The sequence below is a fragment of the Vitis riparia genome, chromosome 15 (genome assembly GCF_004353265.1).
Source record: "Vitis riparia cultivar Riparia Gloire de Montpellier isolate 1030 chromosome 15, EGFV_Vit.rip_1.0, whole genome shotgun sequence".
Taxonomy (NCBI): Eukaryota; Viridiplantae; Streptophyta; class Magnoliopsida; order Vitales; family Vitaceae; genus Vitis; species Vitis riparia.
This window is the reverse complement of record NC_048445.1, coordinates 8955366-8971925: the sequence shown is the minus strand read 5'-3', so window position 1 is coordinate 8971925 and position 16560 is coordinate 8955366. Positions and strand designations below refer to the sequence as shown.

Here is a 16560-nt window from a genome sequence, read left to right as displayed (position 1 = left end):
ACGTGTAAGTCATAGAGGTTAATTTAGCGAGAAGAGGAGATTTGTTTCAACTTCTATTCGAGGGAGTTGTGTTAATCCTAATGGAGGGATGAGAGGTTTCTATTGTATATAGGGGTGTAAGTTAAATCCTATAAACCGACCGAACCGATCCCAACTAACCCAAACCGGCCTAATTGGTTTGGTTTTCATTTTAAAAAATGTTTGGTTCGGTTTTAAAAGTAGAAAACCCAATAAAGTCAATTCGGAGTTCGGTTTAGGAAAAAAAAAATTGATTGAACCAAACCGAACCAACATATATGTTATTTTTATTGAAATGGTGTCATTTATCATTATATATATATATATATATATATATATGAAAAGGGAAAATCGGGAAAATCACGCACTGAAGTCGAAGACCTAGATTTCGCCCTTGTGCAGAGTCCTGTGTTCGGCAAAACATTTCTTCCACAATCATTTCTTTAGAACAATCAATGGTGTTGTGTAAGTTTGAATCTAAATTTATTCACTTCAATTTTTTTTTTTTTTTTTTTCTGTTAACATTCTGAAGGATCTAAACTGGTCTTCGACTCTTTATTCACTTCCAGTTATGCTATTGTGACCGAAATTGGAAACTAAGGTTAAGAGCGAAATACTCCGGGATTCTACCAAAGTCATAGTCAAAAAATCAAGGGGTTTTTCTCTAGTAAAGAAGGTTTCATTAGTGGCTTAGCAAACTTGTTGAGTGCATTAGGATTGTAGTTGCTTCTACTTTCTTCCATAGGTTCATTCCCCACCACCAAGAACAAGACAAACAGGTCAATAACTCCTTCATGTTGTTTTATTTTTATTTAATTAGATAAATAATAAGGCCATTAAGGCATTGATTGTGGGATCCCATGGAATGATGGAGTCTATATACACCAATTAATTGATTTGTTCAAGTCAATAACTCCTTCATGTCGTTTTATTTTTTTATTTAATTAAATAAATAATAAGGGCATTAAGGCACTGATTGTGGGATTCCATGGAATGATGGAGTCTATATACACCAATTAATTGATTTGTTCAATGATTTTGGGGACAGTATGTAGCCTATAGTTTTTTCATTTTGGTAAAAATTTAAATTTACATGGTAGGTTTTGAATAAATCCTAAAATATTCATCAAATATTACAAATGAATTCATGAATTCCAAATTATTCCTACATCTTTCAAATTAGTTTATGGTAATTTGGAGTTACATACATTACATCAATTAACAAAAAATAGTAAAGAACAGTAAAATAAATATTCTCTTTTATTTATATATTTTTTTAAAACTATATTTTTAGTTTTGTCTATTTGTGACACATTAATTAATTTAATTGTTATTTTGTTGATTTTTTTTTTCAATAGATGTCTACAACAAAAGAAAACTCGTCTAGTAGCATGCCTACTCCTACAAGTAGCACACCAACAGACACTCCCAACTCCTCATTACCACCACAGGGTACAAGTAAGAGAAAACCTACAAAGCCACCTTCGGAGGTTTGGGATCACTTCACTAAAGTAAAAGAATGTGATCCCAATTATCCAAGGGCTACATGTAATTATTGTGGTATTGATTATGCATGTCATGATAAAAGAAATGAAACTAGCAACATGAAAGCTCATTTAGCTAGTGGATGTCAGAAACATCCATTTAGGTGTAAAGATCCAAAACAAAAGACATTATCATTCCAAAGCAAGAACAAGGAAGGAGAGGGAGAGGGGGATAGTGGTTACACATTGCTTGCCACTAGTTTTAATGTAGAGCATTGTAGAAAAATGCTTGCTAGGATGATAATTGTGGATGAGTTGGCTTTTAGGTTTGTTGAAGGAGAAGGGTTTCGTGCATTTTGTAGTGAACTTCAACCTAAATTTTTTATCCCATCTCGTGCTACAGTGGCTAAAGATTGCTCTCAATTGTATTCAAGTGAGAAGAAAAAATTGAAAAGTGTTTTGACAAGGCTGTCTCAAAAGGTTTGCTTAACTACTGATACATGGACATCATTGCAAAACCTTAATTACATGGTTCTCACTGCACATTTTCTTGATGATGAATGGAAGCTGCACAAAAGGATTTTGAATTTTTGTCAAATTCCTAATCATAAAGGAGACACAATAGGAAAAACAACTGAGAAATGTTTGCTGAAAAGGTGTTTACTGTAATAGTTGATAATGCAAGCTCTAATAATGTTGCTATTTCCTATTTAGTGAAGAAGATTAGTAATTGGAATGGGTTGGTTTTGAATGGTGAAGTCATGCATGTTCGATGTTGTGCACACATACTTAACCTTATTGTAACCGATGCTTTGAAAGATCTTCATGATTCTATTATTAAGATTTGTAATGCGGTGAGGTATGTGAAGTCTTCTCCTACACGATTGTTGAGGTTTAAAACTTGAGTGGAGGAAGAAAAAATTTAAAGCAAAAATCTTGTATGTTTAGATGTCTCTACTAGATGGACTTCAACTTATTTAATGTTGGAAACAGCTGAAAATTTTCAAAAGGCATTTGAATGATTAGAAGAACAAAATACACAATATGTTTTAGAGTTTGTTGGTGATGATAGGAAAAAAGGCCCCCCTTTGGTTGAAGATTGGGATAATGCTCGTGTGTTTGTGAAATTCTTGAAAATATTCTTTGATGTTACATTAAGAATTTCAGGATATTTATTTACTACATCAAATGCATATTTTCATGAGTTATGCTTAATTCGAAACTTGATTCGAAAATACTTGAAAAGCAATGATCCGCTTTTGAGTGACATGGCACAAAATATGAAGGCTAAGTATGATAAATATTGGGGAAACCTTAAAAGAAGTAATTTGTTGTTGTATGTTGTAGTTGTTCTTAACCCAAGATACAAGTTGAAGTTTGTGCAATTTTGTTTTGATCAATTATATGATAAAGAGGTTGCGAAAGATATGTCAACTAGGGTGGTTGATGTTTTGAGGAAATTGTATGATGAGTATAGGCTCCTTTACTTTCATAATGAAGTCTGTGACTTGGAAGAATCCTCACAACCTAAGGAAAGCGAGTTAGGGGAGCAAGATGATCTTAACTTTGTCTCCACTTTTACACAACACTTATATGAGGAAGACAATGTAGAAAGTAAGTCAGAGTTGGATTGGTACTTGTCAGAAAGTAATGAGAGAGTTGATGATGGTTTTGATATTTTGCATTGGTGGAAGGTCAATTGTTCTAAATTTAAGGTCCTTGCCCAAATTGCTAAGGATGTTTTGGCAATTCCCATCTCCACTGTTGCTTTTGAGTCCAAATTTAGTACTGGTGGTCGAATACTTGATCCATTTCGTAGTTCATTGTCTCCAAAAACAGTTGAGATGCTTATTTGTGGACAGAATAGGCTTCGATCTTCACCAATACCGATTAACCTTCGTGAAACAATGGAAGAAATTGAAAATCTTGAGCAAGGTATTCTAAATTTAAGATCTATATCATTTTTTGTGGAATTTTTTTAGTTCTTATATAGTTTATGTGCTTTTATTTTTTTTTATTTTTTTTTTTATAGGAAACGACAAAAGGATATATTGATAGAAAAAAGGAGTACAAGAGAAGGATGAAGAATCCTCCCACCAAAGAAAACTAACCTACAAGAATACAAAAACAAAAAAATACACAGTAAAAACAAACAAACTCTCGAGATTAGACCAACACTTTGGAATTGCACACCGTTAACTAGTTAAGTTGTAACACATTACGGGGAGTCCCTTAAAAACCTTGAAACAGAAAGCCCAAAGAGAAGTAAGGAAATGAATAGAATCCCAAAGATACTCCAAATTCCTTGCTTTATCCTCCTCGCATTTCTTTCTCACCACACAACCCAAATTAAAGCAATGCTCGCAGCTTGCCACAAAACTATCCCTCTCTTAGATGAACCAAAACCATTATAATTGATGGATAACATGTCGAAGATGCTCCTCGGGGGACCCAATCCATCTTGGCTAATTGAAATAATCTGTGCCACAACCCCATCGTCAAATAGCAATGTAGGAAAAGATGATCTACTAATTCTCCTTACTTCATGCACATATTACAAATATCGGGACTAAGAGTTTTGTAGGGTCTTATCGATTGTAGCAAGTCATTAGTATTTACCTTCTTGTGTGTCACTAACCAGACAAAGGACTTGACTTTGAAAAGGACTTGAGAATTCCAAACGAACTTAGTAGGAAAAGCTAGAGGAGAACCAGAAAATGACTGAAAAAAGCTCTGAAAAAAATAAAGGTCAGGATCTCGCATTTGAAACCGAAGGTGGTAGATGCAAACCCTCAAGTGACCACATGAGGCCTTCTAAATCTTCTATCTCAAAATCGAAAAGGTTATGGCAGAAATTAAAGTTCCAAGAAAAAGGATGAGTACAACCGAGAATTGAAGAAATAGTAATATTTTTATCCGAGACTACTCTAAATAATCTTGGATATTGGGATCCCAAAGGTTGGTCCCCCCACCACAAATCTTCCCAAAACCAAATTCTTTCCCCATCCCCTACCACAAACCGAGTAAACTTAGAAAACTCCTAAAAAACTTGTGCAATAGCCTTTCAAGGACAACGATGTGACCATCTGACTATAGTGTTAGCATCCCAACCATTAGAGTGTGATCCATAAATGCTTAAAATGACTTGATGCCATAAAGTTGAACCCTCTCTAGGGTACCTCCACAACCATTTCCCTAGGAGAGCAAGATTCCTTAGAGAAATCTTCCCAAATCCCAAACCCCCTTTTGCCTTTGGATTACACACTACATCCCAACTAACTAGATGATCTCTTTTACCTTCCCCAATCCCTAACCATAAAAAATCCCTTTGCAATCTCTCAATTTTTGCAGCCACTGAAGCAGGTACCTTAAACAAGGAAAGGAAGTAACAGGGCATGTGGGTGAGGCAAAATTGGATAAGAGTTATCCTTCCTCCAAAAGATAAATAAGTCTTTTGCCACCCATCTAATGTTCTTAAGATCCTCTCAATCACTGGATCCCAAAAGCCACAAGCCTTGGGATTCCCTCCCAAAGGAAGACCCAGATAGAGTATAGGCCAACCAGAAGCCTTGCAATCAAGCAACTCAGCCAACCTAGAAAGATGATTCTAATCAAGATTGATGCCTTAAATATTACTCTTGTCAAGGTTAACCTAGAAATATGACCAAACACTAGCAATAGACTCTTGAGAGTTTGCAATTCTTCCTCCCTAGTGTTAGAAAAGAAAATGGTATTATCTGCAAATTGCAAATGGGACACCCTAGTTCTGTTCCTACCCACCCTGAAACCCTCCAACAAACTTCTTTCCTCTGCTCTCAATAACATCTTGCTCAGTACATCTGCAACTAAATTAAACAAAAAAAGGGATAAAGGGTCATCTTGTCTTAAGCCTCTAAATGCCTTGACCCACCCTTTAGCATTTCCATTCACTAAGACTGCATAAGATACCGTGGACAAACAACCACTCATCCATTTCCTCCATCTAGGACTAAACCCCTTCTTCTCCAATACATGATCCAAAAAATCCCAACTCACATGGTCGTAAGCCTTTTCAAAGTCAATTTTGAAGACGACTCCTTCCTCCCCTGATCGTCTTTTCTCATCCACTATCTCATTGACTATGAGAATTGCATCCAATATTTGTCTCCCTTGAACAAAAGCGCCTTGAGCAGAATGGATGGTTTCATGTAGTACCCCTCTTAGACGCCCTGATAGCACTTTGGCTATTATCTTGTAGAGACTAGTGATCAAGCTAATAGGTCTAAAGTCTGAAATTTTCTTTGTCAAGCTTTTTTTGGGTAACGGAACTATAAAGGAGGCATTAGTGCTTTGATTGATAATCCCGCTTCTGTAAAACTCTGCAAACACTCTCACTAAATCCTCCTTGATCACATCCCAACAATCTTGAAATACTACAATGGTAAAGCCATCAGGCCCCGGCACCTTATCTCAATCCAATTGAAAAAATGGCCTTAGAAATCTCTTCTTTAGTGAAAAGGGAGTCCAACCTAGACGCACTCTCTTCTGATATAGGGGACCAATCTAAACCTTCAACACTCCAAGACTCTCCAATAGGACTCGCGTAAAGCTTTTCAAAGTAAAGTAAAATCTCCTCTGTGATGCTCTTGGAATTATTCAACACTAAGCCACTTTCATTCTCCAACACCTTGATAAATTTCCTATTTCGCCTGCCATTAGCCACTTTATGAAAAAACTTAACAATCCCCTTCCTTAACCCATTTCACCCCAACTTTTTGTCTCCAATGAATTTCTTCCCTCAAAATTAATTCCTCTAGCTCCCCTTTTCTTAAGGCTCTTTGAACTAAAAGTTCAAAAGTGAGACCCCCTACTTGTTCAATGGCATCAAAGTTAGCTATATCATTAAGGATGCTTTTTTTCCTTACATTTAGCTCTCCAAAAGAAACCTTATTCCACTCTTTCAATTTGGCTTTAACAAATTGTAATCTCCTCATGAACTTGTGACCTTCCCACCCATTTCCTTGAAAACCTCTCCACCAACTTTTAAAGCTCTCCTTGAAACTAGGATGTTGCAACCACATATTCTCAAACCTAAAAGGTGTTGGGCCCCACTTGAACGGGTTGGTATCCAAAACTATCGGCCAATGATCTGATGTCCTTCTAGGAAGAGCTTCTTGAAGGCTTTGAGAAAAGAAATGCCCTCACTCATTTTAGCAAAGAAAACGATCCAATCTCTTACACACGGGAGACTCTTGCATGTTTGACCAAGTAAATGATGCGTTTCGTAAAGGTGGATCAAACAATTCACATTCTCTTATAAAACCATCAAAGTCCTTCATGCTTGAAGTTAAAACTAGAACCACCCAATTTTTATGAACTTCTCCTTATGACATTAAAATCACCGCCCACACACCATAATGGAAAAGATAGGCCAAAAATGTCTAAAAGCTCCAACCAAAAATCCTTCCTAAGTGAGGGGTTGTTTGGGCCATAAACTGCGGACAGCCAAAGAGGTCCAAACCCATCCAAAGCAAACTTGACTTAGACCGAGAAGGATCCTATTACCACCTCCTCACTGCGCAGTTTTTTAGAGTCCCAAATAATCAAAATTCCACCTGAAGCCCCGCACACCGAAAGAGCAGTTCATTCCTTATTTCTGACCGTCCAAACACAACCCACAAACCTTCTGTCACACTCCACCTTTTTTGTTTCCTGAATCATCACAACATCCGGATTCTCTGACCTAAGAAAATCTTTGACCACCCTTCGCTTTTTCCTTGATCCCAAACCCCTGGTATTCCAACTGATTATTTTCATGGAGAAACCTCACAGACCCTAAACCACCAAACCAGTTCCAACAAGTCTCACATACCTGTGGAGCATCTGTTCTTCCTCCTGGAATAAACCTTAATATCCAGAGAACTTAAAACCTCACGCACTTTAGCCATTTTCCTGGGGAACAAGCCTTCTATTTGGAACTCGCCCGATGAGAAGACCATGGTATCACCCTGGCTAACTGTAACCAGATTGGAAACCTCCTTAGGCAAATTGGGTTTAGACTTAACGGGGTTAAAACTCTCAGACATCTAGTTTGAATAAGCAAATTGGGCCTCCACCACATCACGGATAGGATTGCCAACAGATTTTTCATAAAAAGTGCCAATAATGTCTTTTTTAGAAAAAATTTCAGAAATCACTCAATTTTCCATAGGAGACTAAGAATGAAAGACTGAACTAGGAAGATCTGGACCAGAGGGACTCGACAAAGGAAGAGTCAAACCACAAGAAGGGAGAAAAACATACTCGAGTGACTGAGAAGGTGAAGACTGGCATACCTCCATGTTTTCCACTACCGACATTCCACAATTCCACTTAAAGCTGAGCCCTTTACCTCTGATTTCTGGATTAGAAGGCAAATCCGTGATTGATGAACCACGAAGATCGGACCCCACTCGGCCCAACCATCCTCATCTGAGAAAGCCTCGTCCCCGTTGGCCTTAGCTTTGACTGGACCTTGAGAGCGTACAAACAATCGGACCTCCTTTGCAGAAGATTCTGCGCACTAGAGCGCTGAGGACGACAGCGCTACAATCTCGTGGGCTTGAATAAAAATTGGACTAGCAGGGGGCCCAAGACTTTTCACCCCAATCTGGGCCCTAACAAATCGGGCTTTAAACAAGGCCTTAGGCTTAGTGGGCCCATTATTGTTTCCCTCCGCTGGGCCCAGGAGACTCCCTCCCTAGCCATTCTCCCTTTTGGAAGCCAAATTTGAACTTGAATAATGATAACGTGATTGAGAAAGAGGCCTCCTTCTATAGCACTCATTATCCCTAGTGCTACCACATAGCCCCTCTGCATTCTTTGGCCTCTAAGAGACGCAACCTCCCGTTGGCATCAACTCGTCCCTACTACGAGTTGACTCAGACCTAAAAAGGTCGTCTTCTTCATCTTCTCCGATGATTGGAACTGCGACTGTGAATGACCAAGCCCCATCTTCCACCTCTAGCATTGCAGGTAGCACGACATTTCAAAGCATCTCCACCCACAACTTCACCTTCGACGAGTCTACAAGCTTCAAAGAGTCTCGTGCCACCTTCGTTACCCTCCCCCACATCTTCAGAATGTATTTCAACTGATCTTCGTCCCACAAATGAAAAGGAAAACCTTTTAGTTCTAACCAACCCCTTCTGAATTTTCCAAATACAACCGTATTTTCTCTTGACGACCATCTCCTCAGAAAAATAGACTTTCCTCTCACTAATAAACTTCCCTACTCTTGGAACCATTGAGCTCTCCTTGTAGAATCCACAAAGAAACACCCCTTGTAAGCGGAAATAGGGGTTACAGACACCATTCCTTTCGTACCCATCATCCTCGCAATAGCTTTTCCTACATGAACCCAATCTTGAACTTTTTCTTTGCTTTCACAAATTACAGCTTTGGTCCATTTTCCAACTGGCAACAGAGCTCTGCTCCTAGGTCCTTTCTCTGCAACCACATTTGCATAGGACCGACATCCTCTGTAAATGCCCTTACTCGCCTGAAAATCTTCAATCATCTCCTTCGAAACTCTTCCAGCTTGATCAGAAAAATCTTGCACTGAAGAAATCGCCTTTCTTAGGGCTTCCCACCCATTGCCTTTAACACCCTCAAGAACAATAAGGATTAATAGTTTCCTTTTTGCAACAATTTTTGTAATTTTCATGAATCACCCTTTACTATTGAAACAAATCTCCATCAAGTGAGTCATAGTCTTGCCCCTAATCTTTCGAATAAAACCCCTGGAAGCCTCCAACTCCACAACTTTCTTCAAATGCTCCGACAACCATTCCAATTCCTCCTTTCCAAATCCTACTAAGACAACAAACCCTCGAGTCCTCTCTGTTATTGAGATCCAAGTTCCCCCATTGGAACCTTCAAACTTTACCTAGAAAGCCTTTTTCTCTACTTCAAAAAACTTCGCCATTAACACAACCAAGAATGCTTTTATTTATATGTATACTTTTTTCTTGCTTAGATTTGTCATGTGCATTGGAGGAGCCTATGGTTATTGATGATTAAGTGTGATGTAAGTTATTTTTATACACTTATTCATGGTTATTAACTTTAATTTATTGTTATATTAAATTTAATTCATTGTTATTATTTTTATTACATTTGTTCATGGTTTTTAATTTTACTTTAATTGATTATTAATCTAAATTTAATCCATTATTATTTGATCTACTTTATAGTGATGAAGTATGGACATTTTGGACCTTGCTCCTTGGAGTACTTGCTATGGGATGATATTGGACAAGATCTTATTATGAAGTTTGTAGTTTGTACATCGTTTGTTGTTATGAGAGGAAGATTGGAATTTGTGTTTTTTTTTTTTTTTCTACAATTATGTATGCTAAATGGATGATGGACTATGTTGCTTATTGTATTTTGGTTGCAAACTTTCAAGGAACTTGCATGTATTTTGTATGTGGTTCAGGATCAAAAGTTCTCTATACTGCAAACTAGTAATTTCACCATTTAATTCAAGAGGTAGACTCCATTAAACTTAGTGTTACAGAACCCATGTGGATACTGCATTATATGCATTAATTCAATGTCCATTGTTTATATCAATTTATTCTTTCTTGTATTTGCACAGTGAGAATTTTTTTTTTTGTTTTTTTTTTTTTTTTTGAGAGGTATATTTGTACAATGAGATGAACCATCTGCATGTGGATGTTGCATAATGTTCATTAATTCATTGTTTATTGTTTCTGGTTATCAACTTTCAATGAAATAGAATTTCTTTGTGTTATAATGCTGCATATTTTTTCTTATTAACCACGTGAATTTGCAGGATGGATATGAGTGCAGCCACCTAATATAAAATTAATATCCTAGTGGCATTCCAACAATAGGAGGAGTTGGAAAACAATTTGATGGGGGATGGTTTTATGTTTTCAACTTGAGAGTTAATGGAGCTTAAGACATGGAAGAAAATAGAGGTGTTATTAATTTTTGTTTTAAGTTTGAGAAAATGGAAGATAAAATGAAAATATTACTGTTGGAGATTTTTAAAATTTAGTGTTTCTATTTCTATAATTATGTATACTGAAATTTGAATGGATCATGAAATTTGGTCTCAAAATGAAATAAAATTTACTTTAAAACTCAATTGGGACTAAGGCCCAAATGGAATTCGTTGTTAGGCCAAAACCGATTAAGAAAAACCGAACCAAACCGAACTTAAATGGTTTGGTTTGGTTTGGTTTGGTTTTTCAATGAAATTATGGTTGGTTCGGTTTTTAACTCCATGTAAACTGATTATGTCGGTTGATTTTTTGTTTAAAAACCAACTGAACCAACCTTATTTACACCCTTAGTTGTATATTCTCATATGGTTCTATATGGATGTATGTGTCTTTTTAGTGTTTTTGGAGAATGTTTAATCTTCTATTTCTTTGATCAGTTTTTGTAAATCTAGAGAGGATTCTTCATCCTTTTCATGTGTTTTACTCAATTCTAATACATTTTGTTTCTTAACAAAAAAAAAAGGAAAAAAGAAGACTTCCAATCCAAAGTGAATATCCAAAACTACAAACAAAATCCACAAGGGACCCTCTGCAGCAGACTAAGCCAACCTGAACCTAAGATTGCAGCAAGGGCAATAAGACTTCTTTGAATTGGGGAATACCAGACTCAATCCCCTCAAAGGTTCACTTATTCCTCTCTTTCTAGACCCACCAGGCTATATAATGACGAACAGTCCTCCAAACCTTTCTCCCATTTTCCATGTTAGGACAACCATGCCCATTCAGAAGAAGCACCCAAGAAACTTGAAATAGATAGAACATCAAAAACCACAACTCCCAACTCCCAGATAGCTAAACATTGGATTTGCAAATAATCAGCAGATTCCTCAGCCCTCTTGCACAAGCAACACCAACTAATCATGCTCCATCCTCTTACCCTTTTTTTAAAGAGTAATTTTTTTTCTTGTTTTGCTATTACATTAAGCCTCAAGAGCATACCGATAATCCAATGACAAATTTCTCATCAAAACTATTTACACAAGGGAAGTCACCTCAAGCAATGCAACAAACATCCATAACCTTTTAGATGAGGAAATGACCCTCTACTAAGGCATTAATATGTGGTATTAAAACTTCACCAAGAAAAATCCTATGACAAAAGCCTTCCATCTCAAAATATTCTTCCTTCCTGACTGGAATACAAATGCTAATAGCTTCCAAAATTCCCTTACCACAAGTCACAAATGTCAGGTTCCAAAGGGCTCTTCAACCCAAGAAAAACCCAAATACCTAGCAATGGAAGCCATTTTGTCCCTTGAAATGAAAAAAGGCATTGGAAATCTTAAGTGTTGTGCCGACTCTACATAGCACAAATCAAACCAAGACCTTACTCGCCCACCCATCATTCAAAGAAAAAGAAAGCAACATCAAACTCATCCCAACCTTCTCTTAACCACCTCTTCCAACCTATATGCCTTAGGACAACCTCCAACATAACTTGTTCTTTTTAAGAATTCCAGACTATTTATTTAACATGCGCACCTTTTTAAACCCCATTCCCTCCTTGGGAGGGAAACCACATTTCAATCAACCAAACAAAGCTCTATTTCCCCTTAATACCACCTCAAAGGAAGTCTTGCTGAAGCTTTTCAGAGAGTAGCCAACCAAAGCTGGCATAATGAATGCAAACATAAAATATACTGATAGAACCAACAACATGCTTTGTTAATCAAGTAATTCCACCTCCTTCGAGAAGATACCAATGCTTCAAGAGACTACTCTTTTCATTCAAATCTATCCGCAACACAATTCCAATCCAAGTTAATCATAAAAGAAACTCCCAATGGGCCTCTAGTTCAAACACGATGGAACTGTTAATAAAGATAAGAAATGATCTCTACAATCCATCGAATAAATTAAGTCTTCTCCAAATTAACCTTCAAACCATATGCAGTCTCAAAACAAAATGTAACATAGATGAGAAATCTAAGTTGTCCCCATTCTGTGTCATAGAACAGAAGAGAATCATTGGAAAAGGAGATATGAGAAATGTTACACTCCTCCCCACCCCTTAATCCCACCAAAAAAAAACCTTTGGATCGAGCCACCTTCCAAAACCTTCTCAACCAATCTACTAAAAGCTTCCATCACAACTTCTGTTGTGAGATCTCCAAAGTGGTTGTATCTCCCTCAACAAAAATACAATTCCTTCTTGAAGCAAAACCAATTAATTTTCTCATGGGACAATGTCTATAGCTCACAGAGACAGAAGGCTATCGATTGGCTAACCCTTAGGGTTATCATCTTCTTGTTGCTTGATTTATTATCTTACCATCACTAGTTAACTACAAATGTTTGCAATATATGAACAGGAGTCTACAACAGCCCATGGTATTTTATTGTGATAACTAAAAAGCTGTACACCAAGCTGAAAATCTAATTGTTCAAGGACAAAGCACAGAGAACTTGATTGTAATTTTGAGCGTATATATCTTCAAAGTTCACTTTTTCCACCTACCAACACTTCCTCTCACAACCAATTTGAGGATACCTTCACCAACCCACTTGCTAAAGATGATTTTCAACGCATTATTAGCAAGTTGGGCATACTTCAACAAGAGAGGACTATTGGAAATAAATTCTTCCTAGTTAGCAATAAAAGAGCAAGTGATAACTGAAATGATATAATTGTTTTAAGAGTTGGATTTAGATTTCTTTGGTCTATCCTCCAATCAAAGGATTAATTGGGAGTGCCTTTCATCATCAGTCTACAGTCAAGTCACTATTAATTCAAAAGAACGCAATCTGACAGCAAGTTGATTTTATTTAAACATTACAATTCATCAGGATCAAACAGTAGTAGCATTTCTGATCAAACTGAAGCGAGCTAATACTTTTTCTTTTAACACAACAACCAAAATGTACTTTAATCTTCAGTTTCCTACATTTTTCTCAACAATCAAACATAATTCAAAGAGAATCGAACCACAACAAAACAGCAATTGAGTTCCAACGGCAATCAACCACAAAACCCAAACTGAAAAGTAAAAATTCACAGGACATAAGAAGAGTAGCTATTCCGAATCACACCTGAAGAAAATCAACATCCTTGAGTGGATTAGGAGAAGCGTTGGATGGATCGGTGCGATCCGGCTGATCGGAGGCTTCGGAGGCGGAGTCCAAGGATGACTTAGAGGGAGAATGTTCCATGGATCGAGAGGACTCAACCTTCTCCACCGTTTCAGATGCCACCTCCATAACTAAGAAAGATCTAGGGTTTCTGAGTCCAAAATTGTTGGACTGTTAGAGAGAAAACGGTGGACTCGTATAGAGAGAGTAGTCGGGGGGTTTTACGAGGCTAATAACAGACAAGAAGCGCGCTGCGTGTCGACCTGTAGCGATTGGAATGTTAGATTCTGAACTCAGTTGCACTGGATTATACTTCTGGTAGTTTCCTGTTGACGTGGCAGAATCATGAAGCGTAAGGAGAATAATAAGCTGCGTGTAAGTGCAGCATAAGATAAGTTGAGATGTCAATTTCACCTTCTATTTATAAAGGTGCAAAAGGACAATTTTACATGTTTTTAATTAAATTAAAATAAGTGATAAGAATGCAAGATAATAAAAAACTTACTACAAACAAAGATTAGTAAAGAAAGAAAAGGAAAATTGTAAAATCTATTTTATAACGGATCCAAACCCGATTTCATTCTCCCCAAGCTCCAATCGAATGAGGTTCTACTAACTCCAAAAGCTTCGATCAAACCCTAATTTAAATTATACATAATTTAATTGATAGAATAAAATAAGATATTTATATCTTAATATATTATAACTTGGATAAAAAGTATATCATGTTTTCGATTTGATATAATATTCTTATATATCATACCTAATAAGTATAAAATTGTGAAATAGTATATGCAATAAAATATGTTATATTATATTTATATTTAATTTGTAAAATAAAAAAAAATGGAACACATATTATTTTTCAATATGGGATATTTGTTTAACAAAAATTATGTTGTATTCCAATATTTGCAATTAAATTATTTAAAATTTATAAATAAATTTTTTTATATTATGTTATCCAAAAATTTTAAAAATATATACATTGAAAATTATCAAAATATTAGTACTTTGATTTTATGAAAATTTCAGGAAATATCAAAAATACTGAATGGAAGTTTGGAAAACAAAAATATTGATAGAATGGAAATTAATCAAAATTCATAGAAATTTTGAAAAAAAAAAAACTCTTAATATATATATAAACGAGTAATAAAATGTATGTTAGGGTTATTTTATTGAAAAAACAATATATATGTGATAAAATTTATGACATTAGATAATAAGAAGATAATAATATAAATTTTGAAAGTATATATTAAAGTTAAATTTTTTTAAAGTAGTTTAAAAAAAAACAATATATGTAAAGCAAATTTAATAGCATCAATCAAATGTAAATTAATATTAGTGGCAAGTATAAATTAATATTAATATAGATAGAAATTTAGATTTATTGAAAATATGTTATAAGTTATATCCAATATTTAAAATTAAAACATATTACATTTATAAAACTAAGAAAGTGTCACGTGGGTGGTGCACGTCAGTAATAATAATAATTCTTTAAATATATTTGTTTTCAAATTTATTTGAGCGGACCAACCATAACATAAAAGGCAGAAAATCAATGGAAAGAAAATACCACATTCCAATCTACCAATTGTTGAAGTACATAAAATTTTATGGGACTTTGGGTGCTAGATATTTAAATTTAATATCTTAATTACTTTGTATTGATATTTAAAATATTTAAATGTGTACTAAAATTACCTTATATTAATTAATAAAGAAAAAATTTACAATGAAAATCAACACTATAAAATTAAAAATGTTTGAAATACAAAACGGTATTCTATTTTTTTTTTTTTTTTTTTTTTTTTGTATTCCTTAAAACTCCTATGGAAAACAATATTTGTTCTCACACTTCTTTAAGTCCGACCTTTCCGAGCCATAGGCCTTTCTCTCATGAGTAATGACTCATGTGTCTTACACTATGTAGATTTGGATGTATTGATAATGCAATAGTTGGCTTTGTATGCATCAAAATGCCATTCCTCTTCCAATTCAAGTTCACAAACTACGTCAAAAAATCTTTTTGTTTCTCTAACTTTAATCTCTTCTTTCATAGCAAACTTTATATAATCTCAATGATCAGGTAGAGACTTCATGAGGCCTTCAATTGATCCCTTTTAGTAAGAGAAGTATCGGATGTCCTAAGGTCTAACCTCATATTGTTCATGTTACCTATGTGTAGTGTCATGGTATGTTTAATTATTCATTTTTCTTGTAGGTTAAATATTCATATTTTGTAGTCATCTACAAAAAATAAATAAATAAAAACAAATTAAAATAAAAAATATAACATTTTATTTTATTTTAATAATAAATGAAAAATAACAAACATTAAGACATGAATCTCTTGAGAATACCCAAACATTAAAGAGAAAAGAAATAAATTTAGAGAAGAATATTTTTGTAAAGTTGGTAATAATTATTGAAAGGTAAATGTTAGGATTTTAGCTATACCAACATAAGATAATTTATCCTATGAGGAGTGAATGAAGCTCTATTTATTACTTCCCCCACCCACCCACCCACACATACATATATATATATATATATATATATATATATATATATAGCGATGATGTATAGGATTTAGGGTTATGATGTTTATGTCTTTATAGTAGTCACTCATAACTCTCCGCTTTTGTAACAAATTTTGACTTAGTAGATTTTCTGTTCATATACTTATGGTTTTTCTTGTCTAGGGTTTTGCATGTAAATCTATGTGTTCTTATTTATTTATTTTTATTTTTTTGCCTATTCTCATTATTTTCGCAACAGAGTTACCTATCAAAAAAAAATATTTTGTAACAAAGTTGAAAGCTCAAAATAGTCATTAGGTATAGTTGGGGTTGACTACTAGTCATTAGGTAGCCAAAGTTATAAAAAGTGATCATTAAGTTATAGGAACTTATTGATCGATTACT

General features: G+C 35.1%; 1 protein-coding gene across 2 annotated transcripts in view; it reads right to left on the bottom strand.

The window, feature by feature from the left end:
• The window catches only part of LOC117932126 (protein VASCULAR ASSOCIATED DEATH 1, chloroplastic), a 40735-nt gene extending 26847 nt beyond the window's left edge, over positions 1-13888 (bottom strand). Inside the window, exon 1 of one of the 2 annotated variants that reach the window (XM_034853184.1) lies at positions 13586-13888. In XM_034853184.1, the coding sequence (XP_034709075.1) occupies positions 13586-13753 (168 nt within the window). In that variant the 5' untranslated portion in view covers positions 13754-13888. The remainder of the gene's footprint in view (positions 1-13585) is intronic. The other variant, XM_034853183.1, reaches the window with a different exon arrangement.
• Between the last annotated feature and the right edge of the window lie 2672 nt (positions 13889-16560).